Below are 23,787 nucleotides of genomic sequence, written 5' to 3'. Positions count from 1 at the left end.
GACTTGGTTTAAATAGAGAGAGCTCGTGAAAATTAGGGATAATTCAGATTGGGAGCCCTAGAAACAAAGAAGGAGGCTAGAAAAGCGGCTTGTGGCGACCCGGATCAATTGCTTCAACTAGTTCTTTCTCTTCTCTTTAATTTTTCTATGCTATTTTCTGTTTCAATGTTAATTATGGATTTGATTATGGATGTTTTGAACTAAACTCCTATTTAGGGAGGATGATGAATGTTGTTTTAAGTTTTGCCTAGTTAATGATTAATTGACATTCCTTCAATCTTGATTTGTGAAATTATCTATATTTGTGCTTAATTCCATGTGTAAGCTTGATCACCTTCTACATGTTTTATGATCTCAATTCAAAATCTGAAAAGTGAGAATTGAGAATGCTAAAATTAGATAATCTAGGTTTTGATGTGAAACGAAAGTATTTGCATAGCCTATGTGACATTTAGATTATTGCTTAATGCTGATTTCATGTTAGTTTAATTAAGAGATTAATTAAAGAACATGTGATTTAGAACCTAAAAGATTTGAAAAGAGTTAGGTTAATTTATAATTTGTCATTCACTTCAAGAAAAGGATAGCAATTAGGCATTAACAATTGTGGTAAACTAACAACAGGATTCTCCTCCCTAATCTCTCATCTTGATTAATATTCACTTGTTTCTTTAATTTTCTTGAATTTCTTTCTTCCTTTTTCAATCATAAATACTTTTGATTTGCCAAATAGAATTATAAGTATAGTTTAGTAATTAATCCAATTCTCTGTGGTTCGACCTCACTTGCGTGAGTATACTACTTGATTGCGTGCACTTGCGTAGTAATTAATAATTTTCGCAACAAGCATCACTAAGATCTGAACCTGGATCTCTTTCTCTCCTTCTTTAGTCTGATTCTCGTTCTTGTTGATTGGATTCTTCACAATATTCCACACTATGATTGAGATACCACTTGATGTGTGTGGGCACTCACTCATTCACTCAAGGTTCGAAAATTGAAGAAGAAAAGAGAAGGAAAGTGGTGGCTAGGGTATAGGAAAGAAAGCTTAGAATTTTCTCTGAAGGAATGAGATGCATCATCTTTTTCTTGAAGCCATCACTACCTATTTATAGGTAACCACCTAGGTTTAGGTTAGATTTATTTGGCATTAAAATAATAGAAAAATAAATGGTAAAATACACTAAGTGTGGTGGCCATGGATAGTGGATTGGGCCCACTTTGCAATTTTGCCATTTTGTCATTTTTCCATCCCATTTTCTCAAAAACGCCTATTTTCTAATTTAACCACTTACATGCCAATTCCAATTATCTAATAACTAAAAATTAATTATTAAATAATATTGTCATTTAATATATTTATTAATTAGACATATAAAGTCTCTTAATTAACAAATAAAACCTAGAATCTCTTTTCTTACAATTTTTCCCTTGCTTAGTGAAAATTCATAAACTAGACATAGTCTAATTTTAGAATTATAATTGATTAATTAAAATTAATTAACTGAGTCTTACAAGCAGTATGGTCTCAACTAGTATGGGGACCATGGGCCTATATAACCAAGTTTCCAATAAGCAGATCAAGAATTTACCAAGTAAATCCACTAACTTATTAATTCCTTGTTGAATCCACGCATAGAACTTAGAATTGCACTCTCAGTCATATAGAACGCTCTATATGTTCCACGATATAGATACGTTATTAATTATCCATTGTTATAATCCTAATTTGATCAATGATCCTCTAATGGATGATCTACATTGTATAGGGACTAAATTACAGTTACACCCTTTCAATGTATTTTATCCTTAAAACACTTAGCTCCGTATAAATGATATTTCAGCGAAGTGAAATGAGTACTCAACCATTTATCTCTGTTTAGCCAAGCTCAAAAGAAACGTTTCACTTCTAAATACCTATAGAAGTTATAGATAACATATCTATGTTTGGCGCTCCCACTCAATTATACTATCATGTTCCCAAAATGTACGTATCACCCTGACCTAAAAGTAGGCTTAACTAACAAATCAAAGAACATGAATAATACTCTTGAGATCGAACCTAAACATATCAAGATTAAGATCATTTGATTTAGGATCAACTAGGTGATATTGAATTGAATAGATATTACGGTAAATTTTAACATATCCGAAAGTCCTAATTACTACGAGATCTATTTGATAATTCTCTACAGATTGATTCTATGTTATGAACAGAATTTAAAATCAAAGAACACAGAATTTACAAGCTTCCTCTGGATTGGAAACACATTCCAACCGAGTAGTGCTTGGGTTCCCTTGAACCGGGTACAGTAACTTCCACTATAAAATCAATTCAATTACAAATTCCAGTTCTGATTCATCAAATCAAACAATGTAATCTAATTTGACTTTTATACAAAGTTACCTAACACTTGAACAACCTCAAGCTTTGAGATCTAAACTCATTAAGATCTCTGTACATAAGAACACTTAGCATACACACAGCTGAACCACCTTCAGCATAGTAATCTGAACTCCCTTCAGATCAAGCAGATTCGAACTCCATCTTCAACCTCAGGAAGATCTCTGGATTCTCTCTCTGCAATCAACAGAACAAAACAAAGAGATATTGTGCCCTAGTAGAGCAAGAATCAAGAAAATGATTCTAACCAAAGAGAGTTAGTTAGAACAATAGATATAACAGAATTTATATCCTAAAGATAATAAAAACTGACTAACTAACCAACCAGCAAATTACAGCTGGCACAAACTAACAAACACGCAGAAAGCTGACATGGCACTAAAATGAACTTAGTGAAATCAGATGCAACTAACTACAGAAAAGATGTTAGACAAACAATACTGAAGCAGAAATACTAAACCAAAAGTATTTACCTAATTTGCCACACAAAGACATGACACTTACAATCTCCCCCTTGGCAAATTATGATCAACGACAAAACACTTAAAGACAAACAAATGTTTAGACATACACAAACATACAAAAACACACAGCACACCCAAAATATTAACTCTGTGTACAAAGTTTATCAAAAGGTAAAATAACTTCCCCTCGATGACCATAATCAATCACTGCTGGAATAAGAGACCAGAGGAGCACAGGAACCAAGAATCCTCGAGTCACCACCATCAGGAGCAGATGACTAAGCCACAGTGGAAATCTCCCCCTGAACAGCTGCCACATTTGAAGGCTCCCCCTGGACAATAGCAGTATGCGAAGTCTCCCCCTGGATACCAGCCTCAATATTCGCACCCTGCACAAACCATGAATCAATCTCCCTTTCAAGACCAGCTGATGGAGATACAACCTGAGCACCTTGAATATCAGTAGATAAAGGTACTTGAAGGTCTGCAGAAGTCTGTGGATGGCTTTATTCAGCAGATGGATCTATTGCTGCATGAGATGGAGAGAGGCCAGGAGAGGCCTTATTCTAGTCAGACCCATCAGCAGAGGAGCTAGACACAATCCCCTAAGAATGAATAGCTGGAGAAGCTTCAGATTCCTTTAGGACATTTGCCATAGCAGTGAGAACATCAATGACTGATTTTTCAAAGCGACGTTGCCTGAGTTGATCACGAGCATAGGAAGTGGCCAGATCAGTAACTGAGGTGATCAACTGAGATTGCCAGGAAGTGGAAGCAGCAGGTACATCCATGACTGACAGTGGAAGTGGTTTGCTATGCACAAGAGTAAACGACTTACCAATGGTTGGTACTGGTAGCAATTTGTCTTGCTCATAAACAACTGGAGAGCCTCATTTAACAACTCTGTTAATCAAGCTGGGATAAGGCAGGGTACGCTTGATACTCTTGGCAGAGGCAGAACTCATAATACGATCATACATGAGAGTTGGAAGATCAATGCTCACACCAGTGCCTAAGGCATACAGAAATCTAGCTGTGTTGTAGTTGATCGTGGAAATATGTGAATTTGCCCACCAGTTGGACATAGAAATTTTATGAAGGACCCTGTAAAACTCTGAGAGAACTGTGACAGGTAACTCTTTTCCATTCCAAACAAAGTTGGGATTGCCAGTAATTTCAGCACCTACATCCTTAACCTCAGGCTTATACTCATCATTAAATGTGGGATGGGTGATGGTTTTGATTTTCAGGACACAACTAATTGTTGAGGGGGCAAACCGAAACCTGTTACCTCTAATATCAGCAAGATAGAGGAACTGACTTTTCTTATTTAGAATGCTCTCATCTAAGTTGGCATAAAACTCCCTGACCAGGTTCTCATTTGGGGGTTGGAGATGAGTAACAGACAAGGACCACCCACGTTTTTCAATTAACTCCTTAATCCTAGGAAAGTACTGTTGGAATTTATTTTACCAGGATCTTAGATCTACTCACAAGTATGTTTATTAATATCCTAAATAAGAACTTTCTAAAACGATGAAATAAACACGTATAAAGTTTAAGAAACCTTACATTGGGTGCAGCGGAATTAAATGACTCCTTCCGTTCAGATCTCTAACCCCTGTATCCTTTCTATAGCAGAGTATTATCAAGATCTAAACCTGGATCTCTTTCTCTGAATCCTTGATGCTGAAACTCCTTTGCTGATGATCTTTCTTCACGATCTTCCTCACTATGATTGAGGTATTGCTTGCTGTGTGTGGGCACTACTCTAATCACTAAGGTAATTTCGAAATTCAAAGGAAGAAGAGAGAGAGAGGGTGGCGGCCAAGGAAGAAAGAGAAGGCTCAGGTTTTTCTGATTCAGAAGTGTAATTTTCCTGAAGCCTTCACTATCTATTTATAGCATTCCACTAGGGTTAGGTTTGAATTATTTGGCATTAAAATAATGAAAATATCAGTTTAAAATTCCTACAAAAGTGGCCGGCCATGGCTTGGTGGATTTGGGCCTTGCTTTTTGCAATTTTGCAATTTTAACACTTTTGTATTTGATTTTCTCAAAAATGCCAATTTTCTAATTCAACCATTTAAATGCCAATTCTAACTATTTAATAACTATAAATAATTATTAAATAATATTGTCATTTATCATATTTATTAATTGAACCATACAAAGTATCATAATTAACAAATATGCCCCTATTAACTCTTTCTTTACAATTTCGCCCTTACTTAGTGAAAATTTCACAAATAGACATAGTCTAATTTGTGAATTATAATTGATTAATTAAAACCAATTACATGAGTCTTACAAACAATATTATCTCAACTAGTGCGGGGACCATGGGTCTATATAACCGAGCTTCCAATAAGTAGATCAAGAATTTAGCACTAAAATTCACTAACTTATTAATTCTTCGTTGAATCCACGCATAGAACTTAGAATTGCACTCTCAGTATATAGAATGCTCTATATGTTCCACCATATAGACGCATCATTAGTTATCCATTGTTATAATCCTAATGTGATCAATGATCCTCTATATGAATGATCTACACTGTAAAGGGATTAGATTACCGTAACACCCTACTATGTATTTTATCCTTAAAACACTTGACCCCGTATAAATGATATTTCAGCTTTTGTGAAATGAGTACTCCACCATTTATGTTCGTTTGGTCAAGCTCGAAGGAGATCATCCTTTGCTTACTATTCGCCAGATAGAAGCTATAGATTCCATGTTTATGCTAGCGCTCCCACTCAATTGCACTACCGTGTTCCCAAAATGTACGTATCACCCTGACCTAAAAGTAGGCTTAACTAACAAATCACAGAACACGAATAGCCTTTCAAGATTGAGCCTAATCATAACAGGATTAAGAACATTTGATCTAGGATCAACTTGGCGATATTGACTTGAATAGATTTTACGGTAAGTTTAATTAAATCTAAGTCAAAGTTCAATATCGGTCCCTTCCGATGCATACTCCATGCATCCAACCTGCGCTTTACTTTAACCAATGTTTTGGAAAGAACATAGTATTTCTCCAAATACAAGTAAACTCTTGTTGTAGATTATCATATCAGTAAAACCCTGTGTCTGATAAATCTAGGAAACTTTATTCACATAGTCATGTTTACTTTCCAATGTGATGACAGCACAATAAACATGATCAAGTATGTGAAAAGGGTTTAAGATGAATTTATAAATCAAATAGACAAGCAATTGATAAAGTGAACCAAAACATACACAAATGAATGAAAAATACTTCTATTTCTTTATTGATGTTGAATAAAATAGATTACATTGAAATGGAGTTTTATTTAGGGCATAAAACCTAACAAGTACTTGAGTTTAACTCGATATTCAGGCCACAGTGGACGACGACAAACATTTTCTTGAAATCTAAGCAACTTATCATTGGAGTAAAACGGTGCATTAGTTATGTTTGGCTCAGACACACTAGGTTGAGGAGTTTTCATTTTCTTAGACACTGACGAAGGAGTAACATCAGAGGAAACAGTTTTCCTTTTCGGTTTTGGCTTCGACAGGGGGGCTGAGACGAGTCAGACTCAGGGAGAGGGTTGGGTAACGTGGTAGATGGGGGAGGATGGTCTTTAGGCGACCCAAAAGGAATGGACATGGAGCATGTAAAACGTCTTGGAAGACTTACAGAAGAAGAAGTCTTACCTAGGTTTGGTGTGCATGGAGGCGATTCAGACCTAGTGGGAGACAAGCGAGGTTCCACTGTTGGCGAGGGGGACGACGAACCATCACCAGACAATGCAGACATTTTGACAAGACGCCCAGCCTTTTTGCCCATTGTTTCACAGTAAGCACAATACACAGAGGGATCCACGAAGAAGATGACCTTGGCTTAGGAAGATGAATAGTTTGATTGACAAGGTGGGTGAAATCAAAGTATGGTAAAAAGATATTTATTACCAATTAGTGAAAAAGACGAAAAACACCCTTAGAGCTATATTTCATGAAGTCCAAGTCCATTAACAATAGTAAAAACACAACAGCCCAAACCCGAGATAGACAATACGAAAAGAAACGAATGGGAACTAAAAATTGGAAAATTACCACATGGAATACATACAATACTGAAGCAGAAATACTAAACCAAAAGTATTTACATAATTTGCCACACAAAGACATGACACTTACAATATCTAATCAAAGTTCAATATCGGTCCCTTCCGATGTATACTCCATACATCCGATACTGGTAAACTTTGTCAATACCCTGGGAAGGACATAACACTTATCCAAGGTCTAAGCATACCTATCGCTGATTATCATGCCAGTCTAAATCCAGTGAACTGACAAATCAGGGATGAAACTTTCAAACATATTATCATGATTATATTTCACTGTGCTGACAACACTATAATCATTAACAAATACATATGTTCTGGACTTAATAGAATTTATACATTAAATATAATCATGAAATAAATCATGTGAACCATGCAACATAAAATGTTATTTCTGATCTTTATTAATAAGTAAATTTGATTATATTGAAATGAGTTTTATTTAGGGCACAAAACCCAACAATTTATTTGTCCAAATGTAATAAATTCTTAATTGATATGTATTTTTTCTTTATTGTTAATTTTATGAAGGTAGGTCATGTGTGTGTTATATTCTCACCCCAAAGGGGAGTTTATAATGACTGATTGACTCTACAATATTTTCTAATTGCATTTCTCATATAACTTGATCAAGTTTTAAGTTTTTGAATTTTTGGTCTTCTTTCCGTGAACAACAATAATGCTTCCATCTGAAATCGAAATGTGTCCAACTTTAAGGCATAGAAACAAGATGTGAAAATTACTTTTGGCATAATAAATTTGGACTTATGCCTGCGAGAAGAAAAAACTGTTGATTTTACTGATATCAACACTGTTGCCTAGAATACTATCCATACACAATGAGAAAAGTCAAATCGTCTTAGTGCATTGCTATGAAAAGTTCTATTTCTTAACAGTTATTTAGTGACTTTCCAGACACAACAAATGCGAAATAGTTTTTCAATGCTATAAAAAAATAACTATATGACATTAGTGAAAATGTCTAACTTAGATATCTTATGGATGAAATGACAACCATTAAGTATGATGAATCAAAAGGAGTGAGCGATTTTATTTTGAAAATTATGAATGTTCAGTCCAAGTTGAAAGATCATAATATTCATCTTTGTGACTCTTACATTATTTATCGTGCTCTTCATGCATTTTCTGTCTCTTTTAGCCTTATCAAGACAACATACAACATACTTATAATATAATAACACATGAAGTGTCAGTGATCTTATTTTTCAGTATGTAGCCGAGGAAAACACTATGTTTCTCAACTCAAGCCCAACAAAGGATAAGAAAAATTATAAAAGAAGCAAGCACAACAGGGGCTAAGGGATCTTAGGAAGTCAAGTGAGAGGGAGTCAAAACTTAAAGTGAGCACTTATGTTGGACTTGATATTCACTATGTTGGCAAATTTATTCTTCAATTACAGTTTAGAGTTAAGATTGTCTTGAATAATATACCTTCTATGTTCCTACTTTTAATAGAAATTTAGTTTCGTTTCCGCTTTTAGTTAAACAAAAATATTCTTTTATTTTTTGCCAATCACATTGTTGACATTATGTTTGACTGAAAATTATTAAATTTTTTTATTCTGATGGTCTTTACAAATTGTTATTGACTCCCTTAGCATGTCCTCTTATATTAAGAAAACATATTTATTATTATGACATATATAATAGATGGCGTTATATTTTCAAACAAAGAATTGATCGATTACTTCGAGCTAAAATTTTTCCTCCTCTTGATAATTATGGTTGTGTTACTTGTGTTAATTGCACTCGTGGAAAATTGACTAAAATAAGAAAGAAGACTATCAATCGTAATCTATCTTTATTAGAAATTATTCACACTGAAATATATCTTACAAAATAATTATCATATACTATAGCTTAACTTAAAAGGATAACAACATATTATAAATATTAATTTTGACTATTTTCTATTTATTCTATTATATTATTACATTATTTTATTTTGATTGTGAATATCGTATAGGAAAAGTGAAATACAAATTTTATAAGCAAAAAAATGTACAAGTACAAAAAAATAAGTTGTCTCGTATAAAATAAAAATATGAAACGGTGGGCAAGAGAAAGTAACGTCGTCGGAGCAATATAAAACGGCGTCGCATGAGTCCCCGCGGTTAAAGGCTCTAACCACCAAGCTCCACGCGTTAGTCGTTACTTAGTTTTGAATGTCGTTCAGTCTTTTCTTCTGGTTTGACATTTGATATGACACGTGTGAAAATGACCCATGAAACTTTGTTGATGACGAACTTGACCCTTTTTTATGATGCTTATGTGTGTGGTGACATAATCTCTGTTGGCCTTTTGTGAGAAGACTTTTTTATTTTTTCATTATTATCTATTTTATTTTTCTATTTTTTTTCTATAGAAGAAGCAACTTAGTACCTTCAAACACTCTAGTTAATTGCCATTTGCTACTATCTAAAACACTTTTCATGCCCTTTATTTTATTAATTTCACCCCTTTGAAACGTGGTATATTAAACTATAACTTTATTTAATTAGTTCTAAACTTCTTTTTTTATTCCATTCTTTGTAGGAAAATAAAAATAAAATATTGAAACTTTTTTAGATAGTATAATTGACTATGACATGTATTGTTTAGGCGATAAATTATACTATTAATATTCTAGTTGATCATTATTTTAATAAATACTATGTTCTCCTTACAAAGTTTAAGATTGTAAAGGGTTATTTCTGTTTTTGTTTTGGGTAGGTAACTATGAGGTATTTTGTGTTTTTAAGGTTATTAAGATATATAGTATCAATTCCAGTGAATATACCATAATTCATTTCATTATTGAGTTATGGATAAATTAAAATATATATATAAGAAATAAAATTTCCACTAATAAATCCAATAAAAACAATCTATATTTAATTTTCCAAAGAATTTTAACAACCTCAAAGGCCATTTAAATTTATAAAAAGAGATTAAAGAGCATCATAATCATAATATTAATGGTCTAAATAAATATTAGATTTCACATATTTATATTTAATTTACTAGGGATGAGATATCCCATAAAGCCCCCCCCCCGCAATAATATATAATAAAACATAATTATTTATATAAATTAAGTTAATTTGATAATATATATTAAAAAAGATATATGTGTAATATAAACATACATTAATTTAATAAATAAATAAATATTTAAATAACATAAAATTCCAAAAAAAAATTAATGTTTCTTAATGTAAAAGTTTAAAATAAAATATATAAAATTTAGTGATACTTTTTAAGAATAAAGTAGACAAACATTTGGAAGAACTCTAATAATGCTTTAATTTATAGGCCACCTCAAGACAAAACTAATTAATCACCGATTCACCATTTTGTTATACTGATTTTAATTTTAAAATTAACTCCAAAAAAATATTGTAACAAAAGAAGCTCGACCGTAATATTTGCCAAGATTCTAATTTTCAATTGGCTTAGAATGCGTCTCTGAACATTGTTATTAGACATTCACTACAAAAAAAATAACTACTTTTAGTGACAATTTTTTAGTCACAATATAAATTTTGTGTGACTAAATATGACTTTAATTAGTCACAACAAATAGTATTTAGATACAAGTTGTCACTAATTTAGTTTTAGTTACAACAAGTATTGTAACTAAAAACACATTTAGTCACAACAATTTGTGATTTTTGTGACTAATACTTTTAGCCACAGACTTTTTAGTCACAACATAAGAGTGATGATTTGTAATTAGTCGCAACTATTTTACTTTTAGCCACAAATTTTGTTGTGACTAAAAATAAGATTTTTTGTAGTGATTAGTAGTGTCTAGCACCTCTAGATTGTCGCTTAGTGATTGGCTAGTGATTCTTCCTAAAAAATTATTATATTAAACTATATAGAGTCCGATACTTATTTAAACCAATAGCAATATAGACACATAAAAAGGTACTAAGCACCACTAATACTTTTAAGCATTTTCTCTAAAAATAAAACTATTATAGTCAAACGATATTTAACATATTCATAAATTGTTATAATTCAAGTTTTATAGGTTTTTAGTTACTTAATTTCTTATATAAAAATAAAAGACAAATGGTAAGATTCTATGTAAGGTAAATTAATTGATAACCTTAATTAAAACATAAATAAGTGATTAACCTTTTTTGTAAAAAAAAAAAATAAAATAAAATCATGAATAACATCCAATTGCATGCTATTATTGAAAGTGGAACTTCGCTTTTCAACAAAAATAGAGTGACTAATCTCACTTACATTTAATTCTTTAATTCTTTAAGCTTAAATTTTGACAATATAAATCTCTCTAAACTATTAATTCGTTAACAAATTTAAAATATCATCTATTTCTCTCAATTAATTACCAATATATATTATTTATATACATACCCTTATATATGTCAAACATTTATATTGATACGCACTATATAATTATTTAAAAATTATATCATCATAATGCATAAATTTGATTTAAATTATAAATTGTATAATGTATGTTTTAATTTTAACCTTTTTATTATTGCTAGAAAATATTTTTAACCTAGCTAGTTTTGAAGACAGTAATGGCAGACTAATCAAGGAAATATCCAAGTAAGTGCAATATCTACATTGGGTAGGGGTTGGAACTTAAAAGAACAAGTATAAAAGTGTGCAGAACTTGATTATTAGAAGAAGCAAAAAAAGCATGTTGAGGAAAGAAATATACATTTTGGTCTTCAATGCCTGAGTGAAGTCCACTTTGAATAACGAAGAAAGGTTTTTAGGACAAGTAGATGCAAACTGTGCATTCTTTAGTCAAATTTGTAAAATATATTGTCATAAGCAGAGGCGAGAGTTCACAGAAATGATTGAATTTAGTTTGATAGGTTGTTCTAAAGTGGCTAATGGTGGTTGATTGGTTTATGTTGTAAGGGGGTGGATAAAAAAGAACACTTACAAGTTTTTTTTTTTACTTAACAAAAAGGGAATTACGTGGCGCAAATTCTTTCCTCATTCCTTTGATAGCTTAGACAATTCTGAGAATCATGTGTCAATATAATCCCTCTCATGAAGAGTTACGGTGTATTTGAACCATTGACCCAAACAAAAAAAAGATATCAATAAAAGCATCTGTACTACGTCTACTACACTACATTCACATACATGATTTATAACAATATAATCATTTTGTTTATCAAAAAAAAAATAGTTTAATATTTATACTTATCAAAAATAGGAAGAGTTAAAAATAGATTTTATAAAAACATTTATTATTAGCAAAAATAACTGCTCGTAAAAATAGTTATAAATTGCAGTGTAAGACCATAAACAATTATTCTATCTCAAAACGATCCTAAATTTATATTGCATAAAATAAATTTAAATTATTTTGTAAATTTTACTATTAATATTTTAGCAGATTTTACAAAAAGGAGAGTGTAAAATTTACTGATGAAATAAGATCGAAAGGGTATAAGAAAGAAAAAACAAAGTCACACGTGGATCAAAGGCTCCCCCACCCCGCGTAAGCCACGTCACAGTATCTCAGTCCTTTACACGTGTTTGCTTGTATTTTAATTTTGTTAAATAGCCTATTTCTGATGCTTTACGGCTGCTGCTTCTTGTCCCAACGCGCCTATTAAGAGTTGACCCATCAGTCAACATTTTCAAAATTGAAAGCTCTCAGTCCCAGCACACTAAAAACACGCTCTAAAATAACCCTCACGTATAAATATTCCCGAGCCGCAAAAACTTCAATTCATAACACCACCAAACCAAACACAATACTGATCATAACAAATTCTTTTGTTTCCCCACACACGAGCCACTCTTCTGTTCTAAATCACAATTATCTCATCATCACGGGATTTATTCATTATATTATTATTATTATTATTATTTGTTACTTTTAACCAATACAAACAACAACTTTACTAAATCAAACAAAAGAAAAACGAAAAAATGGTGAAACAAAACACTATTGAGAAGAATCAGCCCGAATCAGAGAGAAATGATTTAAGGTACAAGGGCGTAAGGAAGAGGAAGTGGGGGAAATGGGTCTCTGAAATCAGACTACCAAACAGCCGTGAGAGGATTTGGTTGGGATCTTACGACACCGCCGAGAAGGCGGCGCGTGCATTCGACGCTGCTCTTTTTTGCTTGCGTGGCAGGTCAGCCAAGTTCAACTTCCCCGACAATCCGCCGGAGATTGCCGGCGGCAGGTCTCTCACGCCGACCGAGATCCAGGCTGAGGCGGCGAGGTTCGCGAACTCGGAGGCTTCGAACAGCCACCACCATTCGGATCGAACCGTGCCGGAGCTGATACAGATGGAGTCACCATCGCCATCAGTGTCGGATGGAAGTGGAATGGCTCACTTCGACAGTGACGTGGCGACTGACGTGTCGTATATGGATTTGTTCTCGAATATGGGTTCGGGTAATTACGCTACGGATTACGGGTTGTTTCCGGGTTTTGATGATCTGACTGGCGATTTTTACGCACCGCCGATGCCAACTATCGATTATGAAGATAATTCCTTCGATGGCGTTCTAGTTCAGGATTCATATCTCTGGAATTTCTGAAAAAATATACATAATTATAAAAAAAAAACAAAGGAAAAGAAAAGAAATACTCTAGATACTATCTAATTTTTTTACGGGTCAGTATTCGGATCATGTTTTAGATTTTTTCCGAATCTCATTGACTTGTTATTTCACCCGGAGTAATTTAAATTCGGGTTTGGGTGGACCAATTTTAGTACGGAACATCCTTCAGTCAATAGTATCATCTTCCACAATTTCATATAAATTGTGTGCGTTTGGTTTTTTTTTAATAGCAATTATTTTTTGTAATCAAAATGTAAAGACATTATTATACATTTTGTAATTTTGTAGCAAGTATTATTATTGAACTCTAATGTGCAATTTTCTATAAATCAGTTTGGACCCGCATAAACAGATAAGGATTAGATTCATTTAATTTGGATGGACACACTTTTCAGAAAAAATAAAATAAAAACACAATCCCATTTGCACAATGTGTGGACCCTTCAATGATATGATATGTTATACAATTTATTCTAGAAAATTAAACACGTGCAAAAATAATAGTACTAACACAGGACCCATTATGTTATTAAAATAAGTGACTTTTAATTTAATTACAAGTTGGTCATAGACTGTTGTGTGATTTGTAAAAGCTAATTGAATCTACCAACTTAAGGCTCTTTTCGCATAATTTTTGGAAAAGTTAAAAGCTGTTTTTCAAACAAGCTGTGACAAAAAAGTGTTTAGTAAACAGTTAAAAAACAACTTATTGAAAAATTTATGAAAAAGCTACAGTTAAAAGCTAAAGTTGGTACAACCCAACTTTTAGAAAAAGCTGTTTTGATCAAAAGACACTATAATAAATTATTTTTGCTAAAAATTTATTTAATTATTTATTATATATTATAAAAAATAAAAATATTTTTAAATGAAAAAATATTTATAAATAATTAATATTTAAATTTCTAATTTTTTATTTTATTTTAAAAAATATTTTATATTTATATTTTTAGTATTAACAAACAATATCAATTTATGTTTCTTATAAATTACAATTTTATCTTTTACAAGTGATAAAAATATAATTTAAAGATATTAAAAATTATTTTTATCAAATGCATATAAATTTATACTATAAAAAAATTAATTAAAAATATATAAAAAATAAAAATTTTATATAACATAGATTTTTTTTTTATATATATTTGTGATTATAATGAACTAGATTAAAATATTATTATTATTATAATAGAATCTTAACAAGTCGCAGCACTTTAAAAATTATAATTTACCAAACACTCAGTTCAACTTTTTTCCACAATTCTGCTACAGTTGATTTTCCTCACAGTACAGCTACAGCTGCTTTTTTCTACAACACAGCTGTACCAAACTGACCCTTAATAGTACTCAAATATGGCATTTACAGTCAGCTTAGCGGACCATGTTATCATTCATACTCACCATAGATAGTCAAGTAGAAGAATTAAGGAAAGGAAGGTACCTCTTCAATTTAATAAAGCTTTGCCCATTTTCCATTTATTTTACAATTAATTAATAAAGTTCAAATTCAGTTCCATTCTTCTTTTCCGATTCTTCAAAAATAGTCAAAATATTCATATTCAATCTGCAGAAAGGCTTTAACTGGCACCGCATTTTGTCAGCATAACATCGCCCATAAAGGTACCTATCACCAACCGTTGTGTCAAAAAAGAATTTTTGTCAGAAAGTAGGTGTTCAAACAAATTTGCAAACCGCTTATTAATACTACAATCTTTATTAATTTACACTATAACATATATTTATTTTGTTAAAATTTAATTATTGAACACAAAACTAACAATAATAATAAAAATCGATTTGAACGAGTTAACTCGACTAAACCAATAAAATCATAATTGGGTTAATTTTTAATTTTTTTTTAATTAGATGGATCACAATTAAATATTTGCAATCCGACATTTCAATTTATTGGACCTTCAGGACTTGAATAAATTTTGTGTCATGTCGAACCCACATAATCTCATATCGTGTTGGTGGATTGTAAGCTAAATTGTTATTTTTAGTGTCATCATGTCGTGTGTTCTTAAATTTATTTTAAATGACTAACATGAATATGACTTGCAACACGAAAGACTGATAAAACACAAACATGAACACGACCCATATAATTTTTATATCGTGTAGTACCCGTAAATCTCAACTTGTCTTCGCGTCAAACTCGCGTGTCGTGACCTAAATCGCCACCTCTTCATCACCTCACATTTTCCTCTTAAAGAAATATTGGTTGGACTCGGTGTTTCATGTACTCTAAGGTCATCTCCAATGTTAAACAATTCTAAAATTTATCATCGTGATTTCACAAATTAAAAAAAATAAAAAAAACCAACAATAGCTAGCCCTTTAATAGCTAAGTAGTAATCGAATGTAACCTTAACTGATGATATTTTTAGTTCCTTATTTAAAAAATTGTTGTGTTTTTCAAAATTAATAAAAGAAATATATAATTTTAATAAAGGAAAAAAATTGAGCCCTAAGCACAAGCCTAGCGCGCCTATGCCTATGATTGGGTCTGTTGATGGGCACTCTTAAGTCTATACCATGGAGAGTATTGCAAAAAGTGTCTAATACAATAATGAGGTACTATTTTCCATAATAAGTATACTAAAGACTCAATATTAAATTACATCAATAATAATATTATACGATAAGGGTGTTAGGTACAATGAGTTCTCACGAACTGAAATTTGTTGTTTAAAATTGTGTCCTAACTTAAGTGATGTTTAGTTAAAAGTAATAAAATAGTTCATAACTCTAGAAAAAGAAAGAGACGATTCCTCCCCAATACAACGAAGATCCTTGATCTCACCACTGTGGCTTGGACAGCCAAATCATTAACAAACTTTAAATTATCTCTTTTGCAAAAACAACACTTAAATCCTTGAAACAGAGCAAGATAATTCAAAATATCAAAGAATCGGAGCCAGCCTCCAATTTGGGAGTTTCTTCTTGTCCAGAGCATTGAGGGCCGCAAGACAATGGGAGACGATATTCCACATTTTTATTTAGTTATATATTAAACAATTGAATTTCCATTATATATTTTGATAGAATAATTATTTTATCTAAAAAAAATAGTAATTTCAATATAAAATAAAAAAATATTATTAATTTTTTTATACATTTTATTTAATTTCATTATTATTCCTATTTCTATATTCATTCCTTTTATTATTCTTATATTTTTATTCTTTATAACCTTAAATTTTATTTTGGTTAGAATCAAAACTGATCAGTTACAAATGTCAAACTAGAACGGAAATATATAATAATATACACCAAGTTTTTTTTGTGGGAGAATATACACCAAGTTTAGGACACAATTTGATTGATTAATTTGAGCCACTCGTCTCATGCATCATTGTCCACGTGGCAGGTAACTCGTCACGTCAAAACATCTCTACCTCCCATTCCAACGGCTTAAAACAAATCACTCATCCTATTTATTTATTCACAGACTTTCTTTTTCTTCTAGTGTACACCGTACCGTCCTCTAATCCAAACTTAAAATGACATTGATAACTAAATCTCCTGCCACCGGCATTTCGCTTTTCACCATTTATTTGGGCCTATCTTTAAATCTCCGACCAATTTTAAGTTCCGTCTTTGTATTAACATTTTCAGTACAACAAGTAAGTATGTACAATATGTAATTTAAACGTTTAATTTGATACTCTCATTAAAGTTGCAGTAATTTGACCATAAAGCATGACAAAACATCAAATACGTGAAGTAGTAGGTAATTACTAATTAATATAATATATATATATATAAACGACAATATTTGGCTGAGGTTTATAAACTGATTTGGTTTGGCTCGTGCCTGAGGTCGGCGGCGAAAAATGAATAGGCCCCCAAACGGGTACAACAACGACAGCAAAGCCAGAATTATAGCTTTGTTTGATTTTATTGAAATAGAGTAGTACTGCAGGACCACGAGAACAGAGAATTTGAGCAATACGTACAGAGCTTAATTTTATTATTACAGTACTGTTAGCTTTAATTAGTATAGATATATATTTTCTAAATCAAATATGCTGTGTATAATATTTGACTTTCTCACTTCAAGGTCCAACTTATAATAGTTCATGTTAAGTTGTTATTACAATTGAACTAATTAAGACTTTAATGATTCAGCAAAGAAGATATTTTTTTTTGAATAAAAATTTCAGTATTCATTAAACTGAGAAATCAGCCAAAGCAATGGCAACTAACTCAGGAGATAGAAAACCCTCCTGGATAGTACGACCTGTGGAGAAACAAGAAGCTCGCACCATATAATGAGCGGCTCTGTTTGAAGATCGTTTAACAAAACACACAGAAACAAAAGACAAACGAGTAAGCAAAAACTTACAATCAGAAACAATAAGTCCAAATTGAGAAGGCGTAGAAAGAGAACTTAAAATAGCTTGAACACAAACTAAACTATCTGTCTCAAGAACAACATCACCCTAAGAAAAACTATCAATCCAACTAAGAGCCTCTTTGATGCCAATGATTTCAACCATCTCGGGTTGTACCCGACCTTTAAAAGATTTGTTGAAAGCAGCCACAATTTTACCTTCATGATCACGGGCTGTACACCCAACACCATAACGCCCCCACTACTCAAAAATTGCACCATCGACTTTGACCTTGATCTGGTTAAAATTAGGAGGTTTCCAATGCTCAACAACTGTTTCATCACCACGAAAAAATAATAAACAATCATTTTTCGAAGATTGAGCAATTTGATATTGATCAAGAGTACGCCTAGCCGAGAGAACAACACCAGCAGCGTTTGAAGATTTCTGGTTCCAAACTACATCGTTTCTAGCTCGCCAAATGCCCCAAGCAACCATAGCTGCCTCTTCCAACATATGCTCACTGACCCTGTGTGACAAATTAGACCACCAGGCCGAGAAGGCCATCTCCAACCAGCTACCAATATCCACACAAGACCGGTGCCAACAAGAGCGAGCAAAAGAGCAACCAACAAGAGCATGAAAAATTGTTTCATTGCTGCTGTTACACAACTGACAGATGCCACTAATCGGGACATGTCTTGTAACCAACTGAGCACACGTAGGCAACACATTAGAAGCAGCTCTCCAAATAAAATTTCTCACCTTCGGCGGAATGTTTAGAGCCCAGATTTTCTTCCAAAAACCAGCAGAGTTGTCGGTAGAAAAGCCATTTTTTAAATCATCCAAGTACCGATAGGCACTCTTTACAGTGTACAGCCCCGACTTTTCAAAGCTCCAATACCATGCATCTTCATGAATGGAAGAACTGAGGGGAATAGAGAGAATAGCCAACCTATCACGCGTCTCGAAAAAATCTTCAAGAATCTCAACATCCCAAGCTCGCTCATCGATCCTCATAAGGCTAGAAACTGTTTTTCCAATTAACCCCGGGTGTGTGGACTCAATAAAATGATGATCCATCTCAGCAAGGCAAGGATCTGACAAAATGCTAACCGAGAGACCCGCACCAACACTCTTACGCACCCCTGCCGCTACCAAATCTCGAGCTTCAAAAATACTACGCCAGACGAAACTCGGATTAGAACCAATCTCCGCTGTAAGAAAAGAGCCAGTAAGAAAATACCGAGCCTTCAGGAGTCGTGTAGCAAAGAAGATATTAAGTATAAAACTTTAATCAGATTTTTTGATTAAGCTTTATTCAGATTAAGTTGTATTAATGAGTTGGCTCCCTTTCCTATTTTTTTTTCTTTTTTTAATTCTTGGGAGCAGTTTCTAATTAATGAGTTCACTTCACACTTAATTAACAGGATAATTAGGTCAAGTAAGCTTTTCAATTAGGTCTCCCAATGAATTAAACACAATAATATTATTATAATTCTCATTCCAGTAAACAATCCTTAGTCAGTAGAGTTAATTGTGACATAAATATCTAAAATTTTGAGCTTATTACTAATATAAATCTTATAATTTTTTAGTATTATTAGTTCTTAATATTTGTAAAATTTTATTTTTCTTTTAATTTCGTGAGAGATAATTTATTAAAGAAAAATGTATAAATAACTGATATTACATATTTTTATGAGTTACAATTATTTAAAATTTAGGTCTTATATATGTCTAAGGATGATAATGGGCAAGATATTGGCAGGGTATATTTATTTCATGACCTTACCTTTAAAAAAAATTCTTCTCATACCCTATCTCATTACCCCTATTATTTTTTACGAGTAGGGTACCTACGAGTAAATCCTACCCTAATAAATTTTAAGAAATAAAAAAAAAAATAATAATAATGACATTAAAAAACACTTATATATATAAGTATTTATTCTATATAAAATTAGTCAAAAAAGTATAATTACTAAATTAAAATAATAATAATAAAGTATTATATAATCATGTTTTTATATATTTTTCATACTATTTATATATATATGGACGAAGTTAGAACACCATAACATTTTTACTCAGTACCGGCGGAAGTAATACCGGCGGAGCCAAACCGACAGTCTTAAAGGGGTTATTACCGGCAGAAAAGGCATTCCGCCGGTATTAATTTTGAATAATTAAAAATTAAGTAAATATTTATTTAAATTTAGTATTCCCGGCGGAACTTTAGTATTACCGGCAGAAAATTTACCTCTAATAGTTTGGGCGGGATTTTTACCGCCCAAATTTTGAAAAGACTAATACCGGCGGATTATTGCCGACGGGTTCCGCCGGTATAAGTCAGGGGATTCTGACCGTTTTATTAATACCGGCGGGTCCCGCCGGTAATAAATGTCTATATAATCCCCCCGCCGGTAATAAATGTCTATATAATCCCCCCCATAACTCAGAAAATATTTTCCATTTCCCTTCCATTTCACACCACCCCACTCCGACCCTTCTCCTCCTCCTCCCTAAGCCCGACCCTCCTCTGCCATAGTTCCCTCCTCCGAGTCGTCCTCCTCCGCCATAGTCCGCTTGTTTGCCACCGTGAAGCGCCATTGCAACATCATTTTTTTTACAGGTAATGTGTTTTTCACTATGGTTTTTTTATTTTTCCATTTTATTTTTATTTTTCTTTGATAGTTATTAATTTTTTCTTCATGCTTGAAGTTTTGGAGGAGATATTTTGCTCGAAACAGTAACGGAAACTGAAAACGCGGGAGGAGTAAAAGCTTGGCAGAAAAATTTACAGGTTTGTTTTTTTTTTTTTTTCAATCTTTGAATGTTTAGTAATTGGTATATTACATTTATATATCTGTGTATGTGTAAATTTTTATGCAAATGTATCTGTAAATATATAATTTTATGTTTGTAGTTTTTATGCAAATGTTTAGTAATTTTTTTGTGTATGTGTAAATATATAATTTTTTGTATGTATGATATATGTGTTATATACAAATGCATAATTCTTAAACAATATATTATATGTATATATATACATATATAATTTTTAAACAGTGTATATATTATATTATATGTATATATAATATATTGTTAAAAATTATAAATATGTAAATTTTTATATAATAATAAATATAATATATATTATATATTGTTTAAAAGTTTTAAATGTGTAAATTTGTAAAATTTTAGATTTTAAGTTTATATAGTAATAAATGTATTTTATAATAATAAATGTGTATTTTTGTTTAATATTTAGAATTTTGAATAGTTACAAAATTATAAGCTTGTTAAATAATTAATTATGTAATGTTTTTTAATTTTTTTTAAAAAAATTAGAATAAGAATATATTAATTACTTAAAAAGTTAATTATAATAAAAATAATATTTTAAAATAATTATGTAATATTGTAGTATATAGATAATAAAGATTTAACATGAAGAAAATTATAAATTAAAAGTGCTTTGAAAAATAAATATACAAAAATATAATTAAGTAGAGTAATATAAAAAATCATGAATAATAAATATAAAAAATTTGAAAGAATAAATTTTTAAAAATAAAATAAAAATAAATTAAATTAGTTATAAATTTTTTAAATAAAAAAATGTAATATATATATAAAGTAATACTTACTTAGAAATATAAATATGAAAAATTAATTTAATTAATTAATAGTAAAATAATTTTTAAATTATTAAAAATAATAATTTATTTTTTAAAAAAATACTGAAAATTTAATATGTCATAAATTTGAAGTAATGAATAATAATAATAATAATAATAATAATAATAATAATAAATAAATTTAATAAATTATTAAAGTAATATTTTTAAAATAATTATTTAATTAATTTTTTATAATAAATAAATATAAAAAAATTAAAGTAATAATAACTTAAAAATAAAATAAAATATAATTAATTAATAATATAATAACTCTTAAATGATGAATAATTTATTTCATAAAATGATATAAAATATTTTAAAATTGTGTCATAACATGAAATCTTATATGCCTTTATAAAATTTTAGATGACAATCGACAAGTCTTGGACGACATTGTGAAATTTTAGAGGATCTCCACAACAGCCTATGTATGGTCAGTTTTTCAGTGCGCAGAGTCAGCAACAACAGCAACAACCAATTTTGGTTCGTCCGCAGCCTCGACAATATGTGGAGATCTTACCAACACCGCAGACTGGACAACCTTATTACCCTACCCCGCCTGCTCAATCCCGTGATAATCTTGATGGTTCAAGACTTAGCTCGAATGCAGATGAATTTTTAGAGTATACCGATTTGAATAATGATAATTAGGTTTTTTTAATTATGTCAATTTTTATGTTTTAAAGTTTATTTAAAGACAATTTCTTAATTTTATTTAAGATAATATACTTTATATTGTAATGGACAAATTAATTTTAATGCTTAATTTCTTAATTTTAATGTTTTATTTCTAATTAATAATATATTTATGAAATAATTATTATGTATAAAATAATTATTATAATTAATTTAATTATATTAAATAATTAGAATAATGGCTTTTTTTTAATATTTAAAAATATTAATATTGGCGGAACAATGATTGGGGTCCGCCGGTATTAATGCATCTGCGCGTAAAAGTGCAGACATTAATACCAGCGGATCCCACCGCTATTAATCCGCCGGTATTAATATTATTACCGGCGGAATACCATTTTCGTTGCTAATAACCACTAATAGCGACCAATTAATCCCAGCGGATTATTACCAGCGGATTCTGCCGGTATTAATTATTACCGGCGTCTGGCCTATTAATACCGGCGGATGCCTCCGTCGGTAATATAAAAAACTGTTGTAGTGGAAATAAAATTAAAGTGGAGCAATTACATATTTATATCATGTCAACACTTCAAATTTTAATAAGAATTATAGTATTAGATATAAAATATATTTAATTAGGTTAAAGTGATCTTTATAGAATAAAATTTTATATTTTCGCCTTACACATTGTTACTAAGTAGTTTAAATCACAAAAATATTATTTTAGTTTATTTTTTTTTAAAAAAAAAAAAAAGAACAAAAAAAATTTAAAATGTGTTGTGTTGAACTTGTGACTTCCTTAAATTTTTTTAAAAATAAATTACCACTACACCAAACAAATTTAAATAATGTTATTTGACTATAAAACTATTAGTCTAAATGCCCAAAAGAACCTATTAAGACCTAAATATTATAATATTTTATATGGACTAATATAATTAAGTGTTGGTGACTAGTATTATCATATAATGATAACTATATAATCAGTAATGTATAGTATTACTATTAGGCCATAATAGGATGGACATAAAGTAGTAGACATGCTTTAAATTAATGTCTTTGGTTAGCCTATTAGGCTAAGACAACTAATTCTCTCACATTGGGCATATAGGCCTAATTGGTCCATAATTTCTTATAAAGAGGGTTGTGCTCTTTGTTGGTTTTTAAGGTGGGATAATTGTGGCTATAGTGTAGAGAGAATGGAAGAGTAGTGTTCATCACAAGCTCTCTTTTATATGTGTAGATCAAAGAAGTGTAATCAACATGATAATTAGAGATTAAAGTCAAGATTGGAGATATGTTTATTATTATCTTAATGCTCTAAAATTATATGAGCATAATTTGTTGTTGATTATTATTGATAATACATACTCATTATGTAGTATCTATTAACACTAAACACCAAATAGCTTAAGACCAGCCCTAATAATCCTATCTTCACCCCTGTCTATATACGTACCCTACCTTATACCCACATTAGGTACATGTTTTCATACTCTTACCTTACTTTGAATCCTAATTCAATGGATAATACCCTATCCATATGGGTTAATGAGATTTTG

General features: G+C 31.1%; 2 protein-coding genes across 2 annotated transcripts; one reads left to right on the top strand and one right to left on the bottom strand.

Annotated features, from left to right (window-relative positions):
* Window positions 1-12,701: 12,701 nt before the first annotated feature.
* LOC115704711 (ethylene-responsive transcription factor ERF017-like) lies at window positions 12,702-13,865 on the top strand. Its single transcript, XM_030631910.2, has one exon. The coding sequence runs from the start codon at window positions 12,916-12,918 to the stop codon at window positions 13,534-13,536; it is 621 nt and encodes a 206-aa protein (XP_030487770.1). The 5' UTR covers window positions 12,702-12,915; the 3' UTR covers window positions 13,537-13,865.
* A 3,870-nt stretch (window positions 13,866-17,735) lies between these two features.
* Window positions 17,736-20,513, bottom strand: LOC133031184 (uncharacterized). Its single transcript, XM_061104641.1, has 3 exons — window positions 20,409-20,513; window positions 18,192-19,151; window positions 17,736-18,008 (listed from the first exon to the last, which is right to left on the bottom strand). Exons 1-3 carry the CDS (start codon window positions 20,511-20,513, stop codon window positions 17,736-17,738), a joined length of 1,338 nt encoding a protein of 445 aa, XP_060960624.1.
* Window positions 20,514-23,787: the final 3,274 nt, after the last annotated feature.

The sequence above is a fragment of the Cannabis sativa genome, chromosome 1, assembly GCF_029168945.1.
Source record: "Cannabis sativa cultivar Pink pepper isolate KNU-18-1 chromosome 1, ASM2916894v1, whole genome shotgun sequence".
NCBI classification, from domain to species: Eukaryota; Viridiplantae; Streptophyta; class Magnoliopsida; order Rosales; family Cannabaceae; genus Cannabis; species Cannabis sativa.
This window is presented reverse-complemented; position numbering and strand designations above follow the sequence as displayed.